General features: G+C 36.5%; 1 protein-coding gene across 1 annotated transcript in view; it reads right to left on the bottom strand.

The window, feature by feature from the left end:
- GABRA4 (gamma-aminobutyric acid type A receptor subunit alpha4) overlaps positions 1–12,785 on the bottom strand; it is a 66,495-nt gene that overhangs the window by 40,289 nt on the left and 13,421 nt on the right. The window contains exons 3-7 of the mRNA XM_037034228.1: positions 10,995–11,062; positions 9,804–10,024; positions 9,561–9,643; positions 6,855–6,998; positions 4,950–5,102 (exon numbers count right to left, since the gene is read on the bottom strand). Coding sequence (XP_036890123.1) covers positions 4,950–5,102; positions 6,855–6,998; positions 9,561–9,643; positions 9,804–10,024; positions 10,995–11,062 — 669 coding nt within the window. The remainder of the gene's footprint in view (positions 1–4,949; positions 5,103–6,854; positions 6,999–9,560; positions 9,644–9,803; positions 10,025–10,994; positions 11,063–12,785) is intronic.

Raw genomic sequence — 12,785 nt, 5'->3', positions numbered from 1 at the left:
TCATTTTTTTCAGCTCCTCACCAATCCATTTTCTCTCCAGTCCCTTTTGGATTGTCCGTGTTTAGAACATGAAAAATTAGAGCAACTGTGCAAGTGTATGAGCTATAGATCTTAACACGTTATAAACTATACAATGAATGAAACTGGAGAATTTGGTTGTATTCCCCTTTAAAAATATTCTGTGGTATTTTTAGCATTGTTAGTATAAAATAGATTTTAAAAATGTTTATTTGATGAAACATATAGATACATAAATCTCTATGAAAATGCAATATTATGAATTTATTGGACTTTGTTTCAGAAAAAGAGCTTACAAAGGTAAGGCTTCCTTTTAAAATCTCAGAAAAAAAAATGACACCATTCCCATATTAGCTAGAAGATGTACTGAATAAGCACTAAATTCATTTTGAAAAATTTTAGCTACAAAGTTTGAAGATAAATCGGTTTTTTTCTTATTCTTAATACATTAAGTTTAATGGCCTATTAAGTATTCAAAAATATTTGACAACTTTCTTAGGTATATTTACTCTAATAATGTAGATATTGTACTGAAAGTACTTGGAAGTACATTTTGAAGAGTGCAGTTTAAATAAAGAATACTAACAAGAACGCAAAAAATTCTACCAAGACCATAATACTATAACAACAAAACAAAAAATAAAAACACAAAAACCGTATATAAGAAACTCTGAAATGTTGCTTTGCACATTTTATTTCTTTTGTAACAGAACAGTTTATCCTGAGGACCAAAAATAGTATTCTTCATCTCCTCCTGCTATCATATGGTTAGTCCTCATTACCTTATTAATTCAAGTAAGCAGAATACCGAGCTATGAATCCAAAAATTACTTTCTGTTAAGGGGTAGATCACCAAGGGTTGGGTCACCAAGTTTATGAAGATGTTCAGTGATGCATCAATGCAAAAAAAAAGTTGACTATGTGGCCACTTTCTATTCTCTTTTATTTTGAATCAATGAACTTGATTTTAAAGTTTGTAGAGTTTGTAAAGTTTATAGTTCATATTTTATGATTGTTGGCAAAATTGAGAAAATAACTGAGATAAACAATTGACTAAGTGTTTGAAGCGCCCATCCCTTTAGACATGAAAAAGTTCTCTCTGCCTGGATTCAAATTTAAAGAACTCCTAGTGTGACAGGGATGTGCTTATTCTACCTGGTTTAGGTGGGCATTTGGTCAACTAAATACCAACGGAATAACAAACAGAAGCCAACCCTTCAGATAAGAAGCCGTGGATTCCCCGCTGCATCTAGAAAGACAGTGCATCTGTTTAAATGGCTTAGCTGGCACTTACCCTTGAGCACATTTCAATAATCATAGAATATTTTTGACACATTCAAGTATCAATGCCAGTTTCTGTTTTTAGAATGCTGAATATGCACCATATTGGTTGGCCCAGGAGCTTGGAGAGGACATGTAAGAGTACGTTAATGCTAGACACAAGTGTAAAATTCTTGCTGCCCCTCCTAGAAAAATGAACTAAGAATGATTTAGATATGCCAGTTGGCATTTACTCAGATTTAATGTTTTACTATACTAGAATAATTAGAAAACTCCAAGGTATACAACTTTGGATATAGAAGGCCCTTGGAGNCCCGCTGCATCTAGAAAGACAGTGCATCTGTTTAAATGGCTTAGCTGGCACTTACCCTTGAGCACATTTCAATAATCATAGAATATTTTTGACACATTCAAGTATCAATGCCAGTTTCTGTTTTTAGAATGCTGAATATGCACCATATTGGTTGGCCCAGGAGCTTGGAGAGGACATGTAAGAGTACGTTAATGCTAGACACAAGTGTAAAATTCTTGCTGCCCCTCCTAGAAAAACGAACTAAGAATGATTTAGATATGCCAGTTGGCATTTACTCAGATTTAATGTTTTACTATACTAGAATAATTAGAAAACTCCGAGGTATACAACTTTGGCTATAGAAGGCCCTTGGAGAGAATTTAGCTTGCTCTGGTTTTCATATTTAAATTGACTTTTTTTAAAGTTTTTCTTTTGCATAATCTCTAGTGTATACCTGACCCAGTAAATTTTCTTCTTGAATAAAGAGGAAAACAAGAATGAGGGAAGATAAATACCAGCACAAAATTAATTTTTTACCTAACTTTCACATGAAATAGATCGCTAATGCCCCTCAAATACTTAAAACTTAACTTTCTTAGGAAAATATCACCTAGAGCCTCATTAAACAGTCTAATTATTACCACTTTGACATATCTTAGTTTTGGGAAGACTTAATTATTGGGCATAATTTACCTGATCAATCAAAATCAATGTGTCTTGGCACATGAACACAAGACAGAGGCAAATGTCACATTTTGAATTGAAAAAGCTACCCACAAACTATCCTCAGTGCATATCCACACACACATACTCAGCAGCTCTGAAATTTCTCACAAGCCCCCGTATCTTCATAGGAAGGTCAAATGTCACAGGAGAAATGGCAAAATTCCCAAAGTTAGAAAGAAATTGTCTTGGATCCATCACTGTTAAGTACGTAACTTTGTGTAAGTTTCTTAATCTATTTGAGTCATTTTCCTGATTCATAAATATTATTAACACCTACCTCACTGAGTTATTGTAAAGATGAAATAAGATGACCACTATCAGAATATGATAAATCTTACAATCATTATTAATAGTATTACCAGCATCCTTTATATATATTGATGAATGTTCTTACAGTGTCTTCTCTGAATAGGAAATGTGTTGTAAGTACAGCAATAATCAAGGTGATCCCTCCCCGCAGCAACTGGTCATTTCTACTGTTGGGAGTATGTTAGACCACACAGTGGCTACCAGTTTGTAGCCAACCAAGAAAGCATTCAAATCTTATCAAGCAGTGACAAAACACAGAGAACATTCACATTATAGCATCAAATAGTAATTCTCAAATGAAGATAAATAATAGTCACTGTGTGGTAGGCAATGTTCTGAGTGTACTTTATCCAAATTAACTCAATCCACATGGCAACCCTGAGGATTTATTTCATCCTGTGTTAAAACATGAGGAAACGAGCAGAAGTAATGCATTGAAGGTTCACAGCTAATAAGTGGTAGACCTTGGGGTTAGAGCCTAGACTGCCTGGCTCCAGAGTCGGCCCTAAGACACTACCACCTCTTCAACAGAGGCACGAATAATGGGTCAGTATCTTCTGTTCTAGAAGTTCTTTAGGGCCATAGAAAAATGAAAATAATATGTATACAAGTGATTTTATTTTTACTTTTTAATGACTATAGTTCCTGAAATGTTCATATTATTTGTAGAGCCACTAGGGGACTTTGATCTGGTGCTCAGCCTCATCAGGTACTTCCTGTCCAGTCGGGCCACTTCTGAACATAAGGTGTAAAAACGTTAGGGTGAGCACTAAATGAGGTAAATGCGATAACTTATCCCAGTGCTTATTGTTTAAAGAGAAAACACTAGAACAATATTTTCTTTAAAAACAATAAAAAATCAAGGAAATCAAGTCAGAACAAGATTAACCACCCCTACGTATGGAAGGTATGGGAGAGTCATTAACATGGTCTAAGCGTGCCCAGTGAGAGGCCGGCACTAGATCTAAATTCCCACTAGTCTGTGAAGAAGAGATCCATCTTCACGATTTTATGAATAAAGAAAATAAGTAACCTATTCAAGTCTTAAATCCCAACCTATTGTAGCCCAAAACTTAGTTTTGTTGTTTTCTCTCTTTCACACCTATTTTTCACAGTTAAAATTTATTCAATGTCTATAATGTGCTGTTATTCTTTAACTGAACCCTCACAACTCTGTGAAGTAGTTTACGCCACTACACATGCTCACCGCCTTCCTAAGGTCATATCCTGCCCTCCCCGGAGCTGACCCTTCTGTGCATTTCTCCAGTAGAATTTCAATACCTTTTCTAAGATAAAAAGTATGTGTGTATTGGGGGCTGTCCATGGAAAGTATCCCCTCATTCAAGTCCACTGAAGACACCGAGATAACATTTTTATCAGTTCTCTAACAGGATGGGGAGGTGGGATGAGAAGATCCCACCACCCTTCCTATTCCTTATTACAAGCAGCCCTTCTGCTCTTTGTGAGAAGGGCTATTGCACTTTGGCTCTGATCTTGCCAAGTAGAACAAGCAGGGGAAGATTGATAGGGATCTCTTGTGAGAACTGCACCTCCATTCCAGAGAAATTCTGATTGCTTTCCTTCGCATACCACTACTGAATGATTTTGCTACTCACAATCAACAGGAAAAAATGGAGAAATATATTCAAGCAAATAAATAGCATGACTAACTTTATTTAAAAGCCCAACTGATATGTAAAAGACTTATTTAACAGCTATAAAAAGTTAAAACTTGTGTGTTCCGGACTTCTTGTAGTTTAGACTATATAAAAAGCCACTGTAAAAATAAAAAAAATATTGCATTCAGGAAAAATGTAGATAGAACATAACAATGCGCTAATAAGCTAAGCATAGAATACATTCCAACTCCATGCATTTAAACCTTTTGTTCTTGTTCATTAAAAAGCAAATGATTCTTGGCTTTCATATTCATTTAGCCGTGAATTTTATTTGTTTTATTTTAAGTTCCCAGTGTATTTTATTTTAATAACAACATATAAACTTCAATTCAGTTACACAGCATTAGGCTAGGAGCCCAAGACCACCACCAATCATGAAATCGTATCTAGATCCACACCTGGTCTTTACAGGCCTGGTCTCAGGAAGAGGAAACTGAGCCAGAAGAAGGAATGAATTGCCCATAACCCCTCAAGCCTTACTTGGCTTGATGAAAAAATGAAAGCTTATACGATTCTTTACTCAGCATAGCCTGATATATTACCGTTTAATATTTTCTTAGGAATGATATCTGAGAGCTATTCCCATGAAATCACAAGCAAAATGTAATGTGAACAAAAATACCCAAGAAATGAATTGCAATTACCAAATACAGTCCTAGCTGGAACTGATTCCTTATTTATCCAGAAGGAAACTTGCGAAAGAATCACTGTCATAATACATGGAATGTACGTCTGAATCATAAAATAACCCATCTTCCGTCTGAGGTGGAAGTAAACTGTCATAACAATATATTCACCTACGAATAAAACATGATGAAAATGTGTTACTGGTTCTGCAGCCAGTTACTCAATGGCTTCATATTCATATTTCAGGCCAAAAAAAGCATTCCAGGCAAAGAAAGGATCTGTTGTACACGGCAAACCAACATGGAGAAATATGTTCTACACAGTTATTAAGCAATTTAAGAAAGTAAGTTATAACTTTTAAAAAATTATCAACAGTGCTCCTTATTTTAAAGGGCTAGCTAGCAATGTGGAAGAAATTAGCCTTCATGTTCAGCATCTTTTGAGAGAAAATTTAATCTAACTTTTACTAAAAATCGGTGGAAATGGATATATACACACACATAAAGCTTAAATGTTTTAAAAAATTGAAATACACAGATATACATTATATATACACATATGCTGCTTTTCTGACTTAGCTTTAGGAAAGAGCTGCATTTCTAAATGTCATTTATATAAAGGAAAAATAAAAAGAGACATATACAACATACAGCCATATACAGGGTCCAGCAGAAATAAGGCCTGCTTGAATGTGGTTGGGAGGGTAATAATATGGGTATAATAATTTATAGTTTTAATTTGAGCATTTCACCCAAAATATCATATGGTGTGCTTGAGTGTGATATTGATATGTTATAGAATTGCATGCTTATAATTTTGTAATGAAAAGGGGCATTATTTGTGCTGGACCCTGTGTAATATCCCCAAATTCAACAATGTTTTATTTGCACTTAGATAAAAATCTAAAAAACTAATAAGAAAAACAAACCATAAGACTTCTGGTAGTATGTTGTTAAATATGTTTAATGCGAAATCTAAAGATTTCACAAAGTAACTCTCCTAAGAGAGTGACTTAGGAGTCAGTAGCCTCATTCTCGGACTATGCAGCCTGAGATCCAGAAGTTTCAGCTCCCATTTGTTTTCCATCTCACCTGCAGGCTAATAATTGAGTGTTTTCAAAAACTACTTTTTTTCTAGCAATGAAAGAAATACTTTCAGAACAAACAATAATCAGCCAACTTTTCCCATTAAAGAGGGTAAAAATTAAATCCTATAATTCTTTCCATTCACATTTTAAAATCAAATGTAGACTAAGAATTATCAATGATAATCATCCATCCACCCATGTGACAGCTTTAACATTTACCCTTAATGTATTTTATAACTAAGTTTATATTTTACTTCTACTTTTGTGAAGCAAGATTTAAAAAAAAAAAAGATTTGGGGAAAGCACCACAGAAAGAAGAAAAGCTAGTGTCCAAAAATCACTGGTCAGACTTCCTGTCTCAGAATTCTGTTGAAAATAAATTTAATAAAATTGATTACTGATTTTTTCCTGAAGAAAACCAACTCACATCTAAGTAATTGAGAACTTATTTTAATCTAAGATTATAATTATAAATTTAAAAATTCTGAACTGTGGTTTATGCGTTGCTTCTACTTCTGAAATCTCTCTGTTGTCCCTTGAAAGCGTTACCAGCAACGGCCAGCTCTTCGGCGTCTCTGGGCCGCATTGGAAGAAGAGTTGTCTTGAGCCACACATTAATTACATTGTGACACGTAATCACACACACAAAAATCTCATGACGTTTTAAGTAAAGCTATGATTTTGTGTGGGGCTGCTTTCATAGCCATCCTGAGCCGCATGCGGCCCACAGGCCACAGGTTGGACACCCCTGCTAGATTTGGCCATGAAAAAGCTAGGGCAAAACTCCATTGCTAATGTTAAGCCACATGCTGACTTTAATCATTACACATCTCACCCGTAATGGACTTGATGGTTTCGCTTGATACAGTTTGCCCGATCAAGTCATACTGGACTAAGCTGGAGGACTCCTTCGGAACTTCCACTGATTTCTCAGGACCCTTTGTCCAGGTATAAATCATCTCACTCTTCGGGTAAGCATCTGAATAAGAACAAAGGCTGTGGTTAGAGTCAGCGCTCCTTTGTCATCAGCACTGAGAGATGGGCAACACTTAAGAATATTACACTTGTTCAAGAAAGACGGAATAAATGAAAACAGTTATTGTGATTTATTTCAACATGTTTACGATTTAGAACACTGAAGAGACTAAATAAACAGCCTTGCATGCTTCTTGTTTTTAAGCCAAAAAATTGGAGAGACTAAAGCCACTAAAATGCTATACCTACATCCATGCACATGAATATGTTTCCATATGATAAGCAGTTGAAAATCGGAAATAATAATCCCCCCCAAAGGCAGTCAAACTACCACTTATTTCCATGCCAACTCACTTCCAGGGCTTCAACAATATTAACTTCAATTCTAATTCAGCTCTGCTGAATAGAAACATATGAAATGCTGCCTATAATACCACAACAACAACAACAAAAATAAGTTCTACTGTTGGGAAAGTTCAGCAGGAGTCGCCTACTCCAGCCTCTGCCTCCGGGCAATACCCATGCTGTTTGGGAATGGTGTTGTGGTGACCACTGGCTATGCTGTGAGTAAAGCTCTCCAGGGAATATAATCACACAACCAGATCCGCTACCTTTGATCCCTTGCAATCAGGACGTTTTCCCTTCCATCTTGAGCCATCCCTCCCAGCAACAATTTAAGCCCATTTTCTATTGTTCCATGTCCAATGCAAGTGGAGAGCAGCTGCTCGCTTACCAGTCTACCCAGAACAGAGAGCTTGGCTCACACACAAGTAAGTTCAAAAGAATCGAGGTAAGTCGTGTACTACCCTCCACGAGCCGCCCTAAAATGGCTGGAGCACAGTAGTTCCTCGGTGGAACTGTTTAATCCTACAAAAGGAGTTGATACCTACGGAAACTATTTTCACAGATGACTTAGCAAAACAAACTACGAGGCTTGTGTTGCAATTCAGCAGTGCAGCATACAGGTACATGTGACCACTGATCGCCGGAAGTATATTCATGCTTAAATCGTATCTTTAAAGTTCCCAAATTCTACATTCCTGCCCATGATATTTTAAGTTAGGTGGCCTTCCCTGGCCTAGCCTACCTTGCTAGAATAATCTTTTTCTTAATAATTCAATATTTGAAGACGGGGGGTGGGAGTGGGTGAAATGAGTAAAGGTGATAAAATATGATCCCCTCATTTTAATTCCCAGCCCCTAAACATCAACTGGCAAGGAGTAATTTCTTTATTTGAGCATGTCCTTACTGAGCACGAACTGTTTTCAAGTCACTCTGAAGAGTGCTTCCTATAAGGACGGGGGATGGAAGTGGGGGTAGGGGGGCAAATTAGTGGGAAAGATAAAACCCTAGATAAGGACTATCTGGGTGAAATCTAAATGAGGATAACACAAATGCATTTTAATTCTGGCCCCAGAGAGATCACCTTTCTCTCTATGCATTTTCTGTTTTTAATCTTCTCTCAGTAAGTCACCAGTCAGGGAGCAAGTGACTGCCTTTAGCTTCAAGTTAGTCCATGAATACTGTGCTTACCAGAGGTTATATATAAAAAGAATGCTGACTGCTGATTCCCATTAAGTTAAGCAGTGAGCAATGATAACAGCAGGCAAGTTTCACAATCAGCGCAACTAAGAGTCTGAAGCGATAGTAAAAACCAGCATCTATTTTTGGCAGATTCTGATTAAATCAAGTATTTGAGGCAGACATTAGAAGAGGCCATCAAATTGTGCTGCCATGTCAGAGAAGGGTGTTTAGGGAAAAGGAATTCCATATTCTCTCTTACAAATTCATTTCACCCCCTTGGCTTCACCCCCACAGTACATACCAAATCCATCTCTCTCAGCTTCTGCTCTAGTGTTATCAGGGTCTAAGCCACCACCATCTTTGTACTAAATCAACAGCCTCCAACTTTTCTCAAATTCTGTTCCGGCCTCTCTACAATCCATTCTCCATAGAAGAGCTGGTACGAACCTGGGACATGTCAGTCACATAAGGCCATATCCCTTATTTAAACCTTTCGAAGGCACTCGGTTGCTTGGTTCTGTCTACAAATCAGACCACACATCTACTATGCTTTTGTCATGCTTCAGCCACTTTGAAACTAACAATGCTGCTTATATTATTCGGATCTATGCTATGTCAAGAAGCCCTGAATCTTCTTTGGCCTTTTTTTTCAACTCTGCCATAAAGGACTCTGCTTGTGACAGAACAAAACAAAATGAGCAAAGTTATTTATTACTTGCTATGTTACACCACCTGCCAAGAAGCTCAGAGTTCCCCAAACTCCACCACTGATGATTAACCTATTATTTATTAGTCAATCAGTCTACCTAGGCTACCTGTAGAAGTAAGGTGTTGTGGGTTTTTTTGGTGGCGGGGAAAGAATTGTTTTTACTTTTTTATTTAAATATAGTAGATAACAAACAGTCTCCTAAAAGGCATATTTTGGACAGTTGTTGTCATGGACCAAAAGTTAAATGTTAGATTAAGGAAAATCATGCAAATACATAATTATCAGCTTACATGAGATCATCATTAATTCTAACAACATTTTATTGTAACTTACAACTCCCAAATTTCAAAGGGCATGCATGACCATCCATGGGAAAATCCACCAATCTCATGGGACACTCCGCACTTATGGTGAGTCTATGATGGAAAAATACAATTGGAATCAACTCTTTGTCTGAAAATAAAACTATAGATCCCAAAATGAAGAAAAAGAAGAAGGAAGGAGGACAAATAGGCAGGCAGGGAGGGACAGGGGGAGGGAAAAAAAGATAAAAAGGGAAAAAGGAAAAACGACTACCTCATTGTGTACAAAATAGTGCCATTTCTCATAATTCTAAAAAGTTTATTTGGGGCTGTCATATTGTGTGAGACAGATTTCTTCCCATTCCTGAAGAAAGTGTCAGGGGTCCATACTTTTGTTACCATCATGTTATTCAATCTCAAAATTTCAATGGGCCCGTCGTATTTTAGTCTTTTGTCGATCCATGTCTGTCGGAAGAACACATCCATCGTGTACTCCTAGGGAAATTAGTTCATGACACGATCAAATCACAGATGACTATCCATAACTGTGCAAAAAGTACATTCAATGCTAGCCTCTTTCCCACTCATGAAACAGACTGCCCGAATTAAAACTAAATTAATGGGAGCAGAAATTTTCTTAAATCAATGAAACAAAAGTATTCTCAGCAATGAAAGCATGTAATATCCATCTTGATACCTTAATCTTCCACACTTATTAGATAAATTACCATACACATTAATCATTCAAAAATAACAACTATAATTTAATAAAACTGCCAGCACCAGGTAATTACAGTTGTACTTTACTTTAGACCTGGTAACAAAATTAGTTAATGTGTAACAAGTATCATTACATAACAAATCATAAATTTGTAAGCATGTCTTTAAGACAAAGTAAAACATGAAAAAGAAATTTTATACTCATAACATTTATGAAATGGGTTTGACTCCGCAAGGGAAAAAATGAAGTGGGCTATTGGACCTTGAAATGAAACATATTTAATATTAGAGAACACAACTGAATGGATGAATTTATCCTGACTAGAGTTTGGTGTTCTGGGTCCTTTACACATGAGAGAAAGCAAGGCAGAGGAGCGGTAGATGGGGTTGGGGCATGAGCAACTGAGCCAACGTGGAACATTATATATACAATTAGTACTATAATATAAAGGGTCATACCAAAATTAATAACAGGTACTAACTTTATTCTCTTCAATAATTTTCTAAGGAAAAAAACACTACATGTGAGGTTGTATCATGGAGACTAGTACCAAAAAAAAACCTCCAACGTTAAAGCTAAAATGCAAATTCAATGTCTTACTTCTCATAAACCTCTGATTCTAATTTGGCTGTTGACTTTCTAGCTCTAACTTTGTGTGACTCAGCAAAAGTACACACTAATTGCCTTCTTTTCTGCTTCTTTCTTTAAACCTCAAAAAGGACATTAAATTTTCCAGCGACCTACCATTTCAACATCAGAAACAGGTCCAAAGCTGGTGACGTATATGTCAGTTTTTACTTCTGTAACCGGACCTAACAGGTATGAAGTAAATAAGTGTGAAAAAGTAATTGCCAATCTGACAGGTAACATGGATTTTGATAATTCAAGTGTAAATACAGACATGATATTTCATATTTTTACAAGCATCTTAATTTTTCAGTGAGATAATGCATCTCTACAAAAAATGTAGACAAAAGAACAACAAAACCAGAAAGCAGTGTTTACTTACGAGCAAACAAAACAAAACAAAAAAAATAACCAATTACTTACCAGGAAATTGTGTCTCCAAAGATACATCACCCCCAGGCACTGTCAAGACAGACAGTGCAGAGAACAAAAGCTTTAGACTTTGTGATTTTTTTATAGCCCATCATCCCATTGGCCTTTTAGTTCAGAAGTGAGCTTTTAAAGAGAAGGAACTAAGTCATAAGGAAAGGAGGAAAAAAAACATAATGGCTGTAAGAAAGGCATCTTTGGACAGCTGAGAACACTGGTGAATAACTTAGGCACAGAAATGATTCGTGTCACCTTTAACAATAGACAGGCCATCCGCTGGTGACTGGGATCAGAGACAAGCTCTCCTATAAATCAGATCTATCTATGCTCTGCCACCTAAAAGCTGTGGGATCTTGAGCAAGTTACTTAACCCCTCAATCGCAGCAACCATACTTATAAAGCAAGATCGTTGATAGGAATCAAATGAAACTGCTCATATGAGACTGCACACAGACAGTCTTTCATGGAAGTATTATATTAAATAGTGGCTTCTCATTGCTTTTGATAATGGCTACTACTACAATTCCTCCCAAGACTTAAATAAGATTGCCCCTTCAATAAGGAACAAATATATGGGTGTGTTTGGCCTCATGGCAATGACCAGACACAGATTTTAGACAAAGGAAAATTTGCACAATCTGGATTTAGCACGATGTTTAAAATCGGGAATTCTGGAATTCAACTTTGGCTCTAAAACTTTAAAAAAATATGTTATTTATTTATCCTTAGAGAGGAAGGGAAGGAGAGAAGGAGAGAAATATCAATGTATGGTTGCCTCTGGTGAGTCCCCTGCTGAGAACTGGCCTGCAACCTAGGCATGTGCCCTGACTGGGAATCGAACAGCAATCGTGTGGTTAGCAGGCCCACGCTCAATCCACTGAGCTATACCAGCCAGGGCAGCTCTAAAACTTTTTTAATTGTTTAAACTTGACCAAGTCATATATCCTCATAGGTAAATTCTTTAATGAGTATTAACTGAAATAATATATGTAAATCCCTTGTCTCAGTCGCTAGGACATAATGTGCTCAGTAATAATAGCAGTTATTAGCATATATAATATAGCTTTTTATTACAAATAAAGATAAAAATTTTTGCCCTCTTGAACATCATTTCCTTAAACGGTGGTTTATAATACCGTATCGCCGGGGGCTACACTCCATACTAGAAAAGAATAACATCTGCTATCAAGATGAACTACTCACTCTCTCTGGATACTGGTTGGGCAAACGGACTTATGCCAAAAAAGACAAAGAGAAGTTGGTATAGCTTAATGCCCTAGGTCTGAAGTTATCCTCATGAAAATAAATCAGAATATTTCTCTCCCTTTAGGATGAAGACTGAGCTACAGGAAAGAAAAATACTTTGAAAGAAAACAAGAAAATTATTTCTTGAATAAGTATCCTAAGGAAAATATGTCCTTAGGGAGTAAAGTCAGAGAAAAAACATAGATCAGGCTGATCTGTCATGAGTTTACATTT

This window comes from Sturnira hondurensis, unplaced genomic scaffold (assembly GCF_014824575.4).
Source record: "Sturnira hondurensis isolate 20B ecotype Veracruz unplaced genomic scaffold, ASM1482457v3 Scaffold0022017, whole genome shotgun sequence".
NCBI lineage: Eukaryota > Metazoa > Chordata > Mammalia > Chiroptera > Phyllostomidae > Sturnira > Sturnira hondurensis.
The sequence above is the reverse complement of the archived record's forward strand: the minus strand, read 5'-3'. Positions and strand labels throughout refer to the sequence as shown.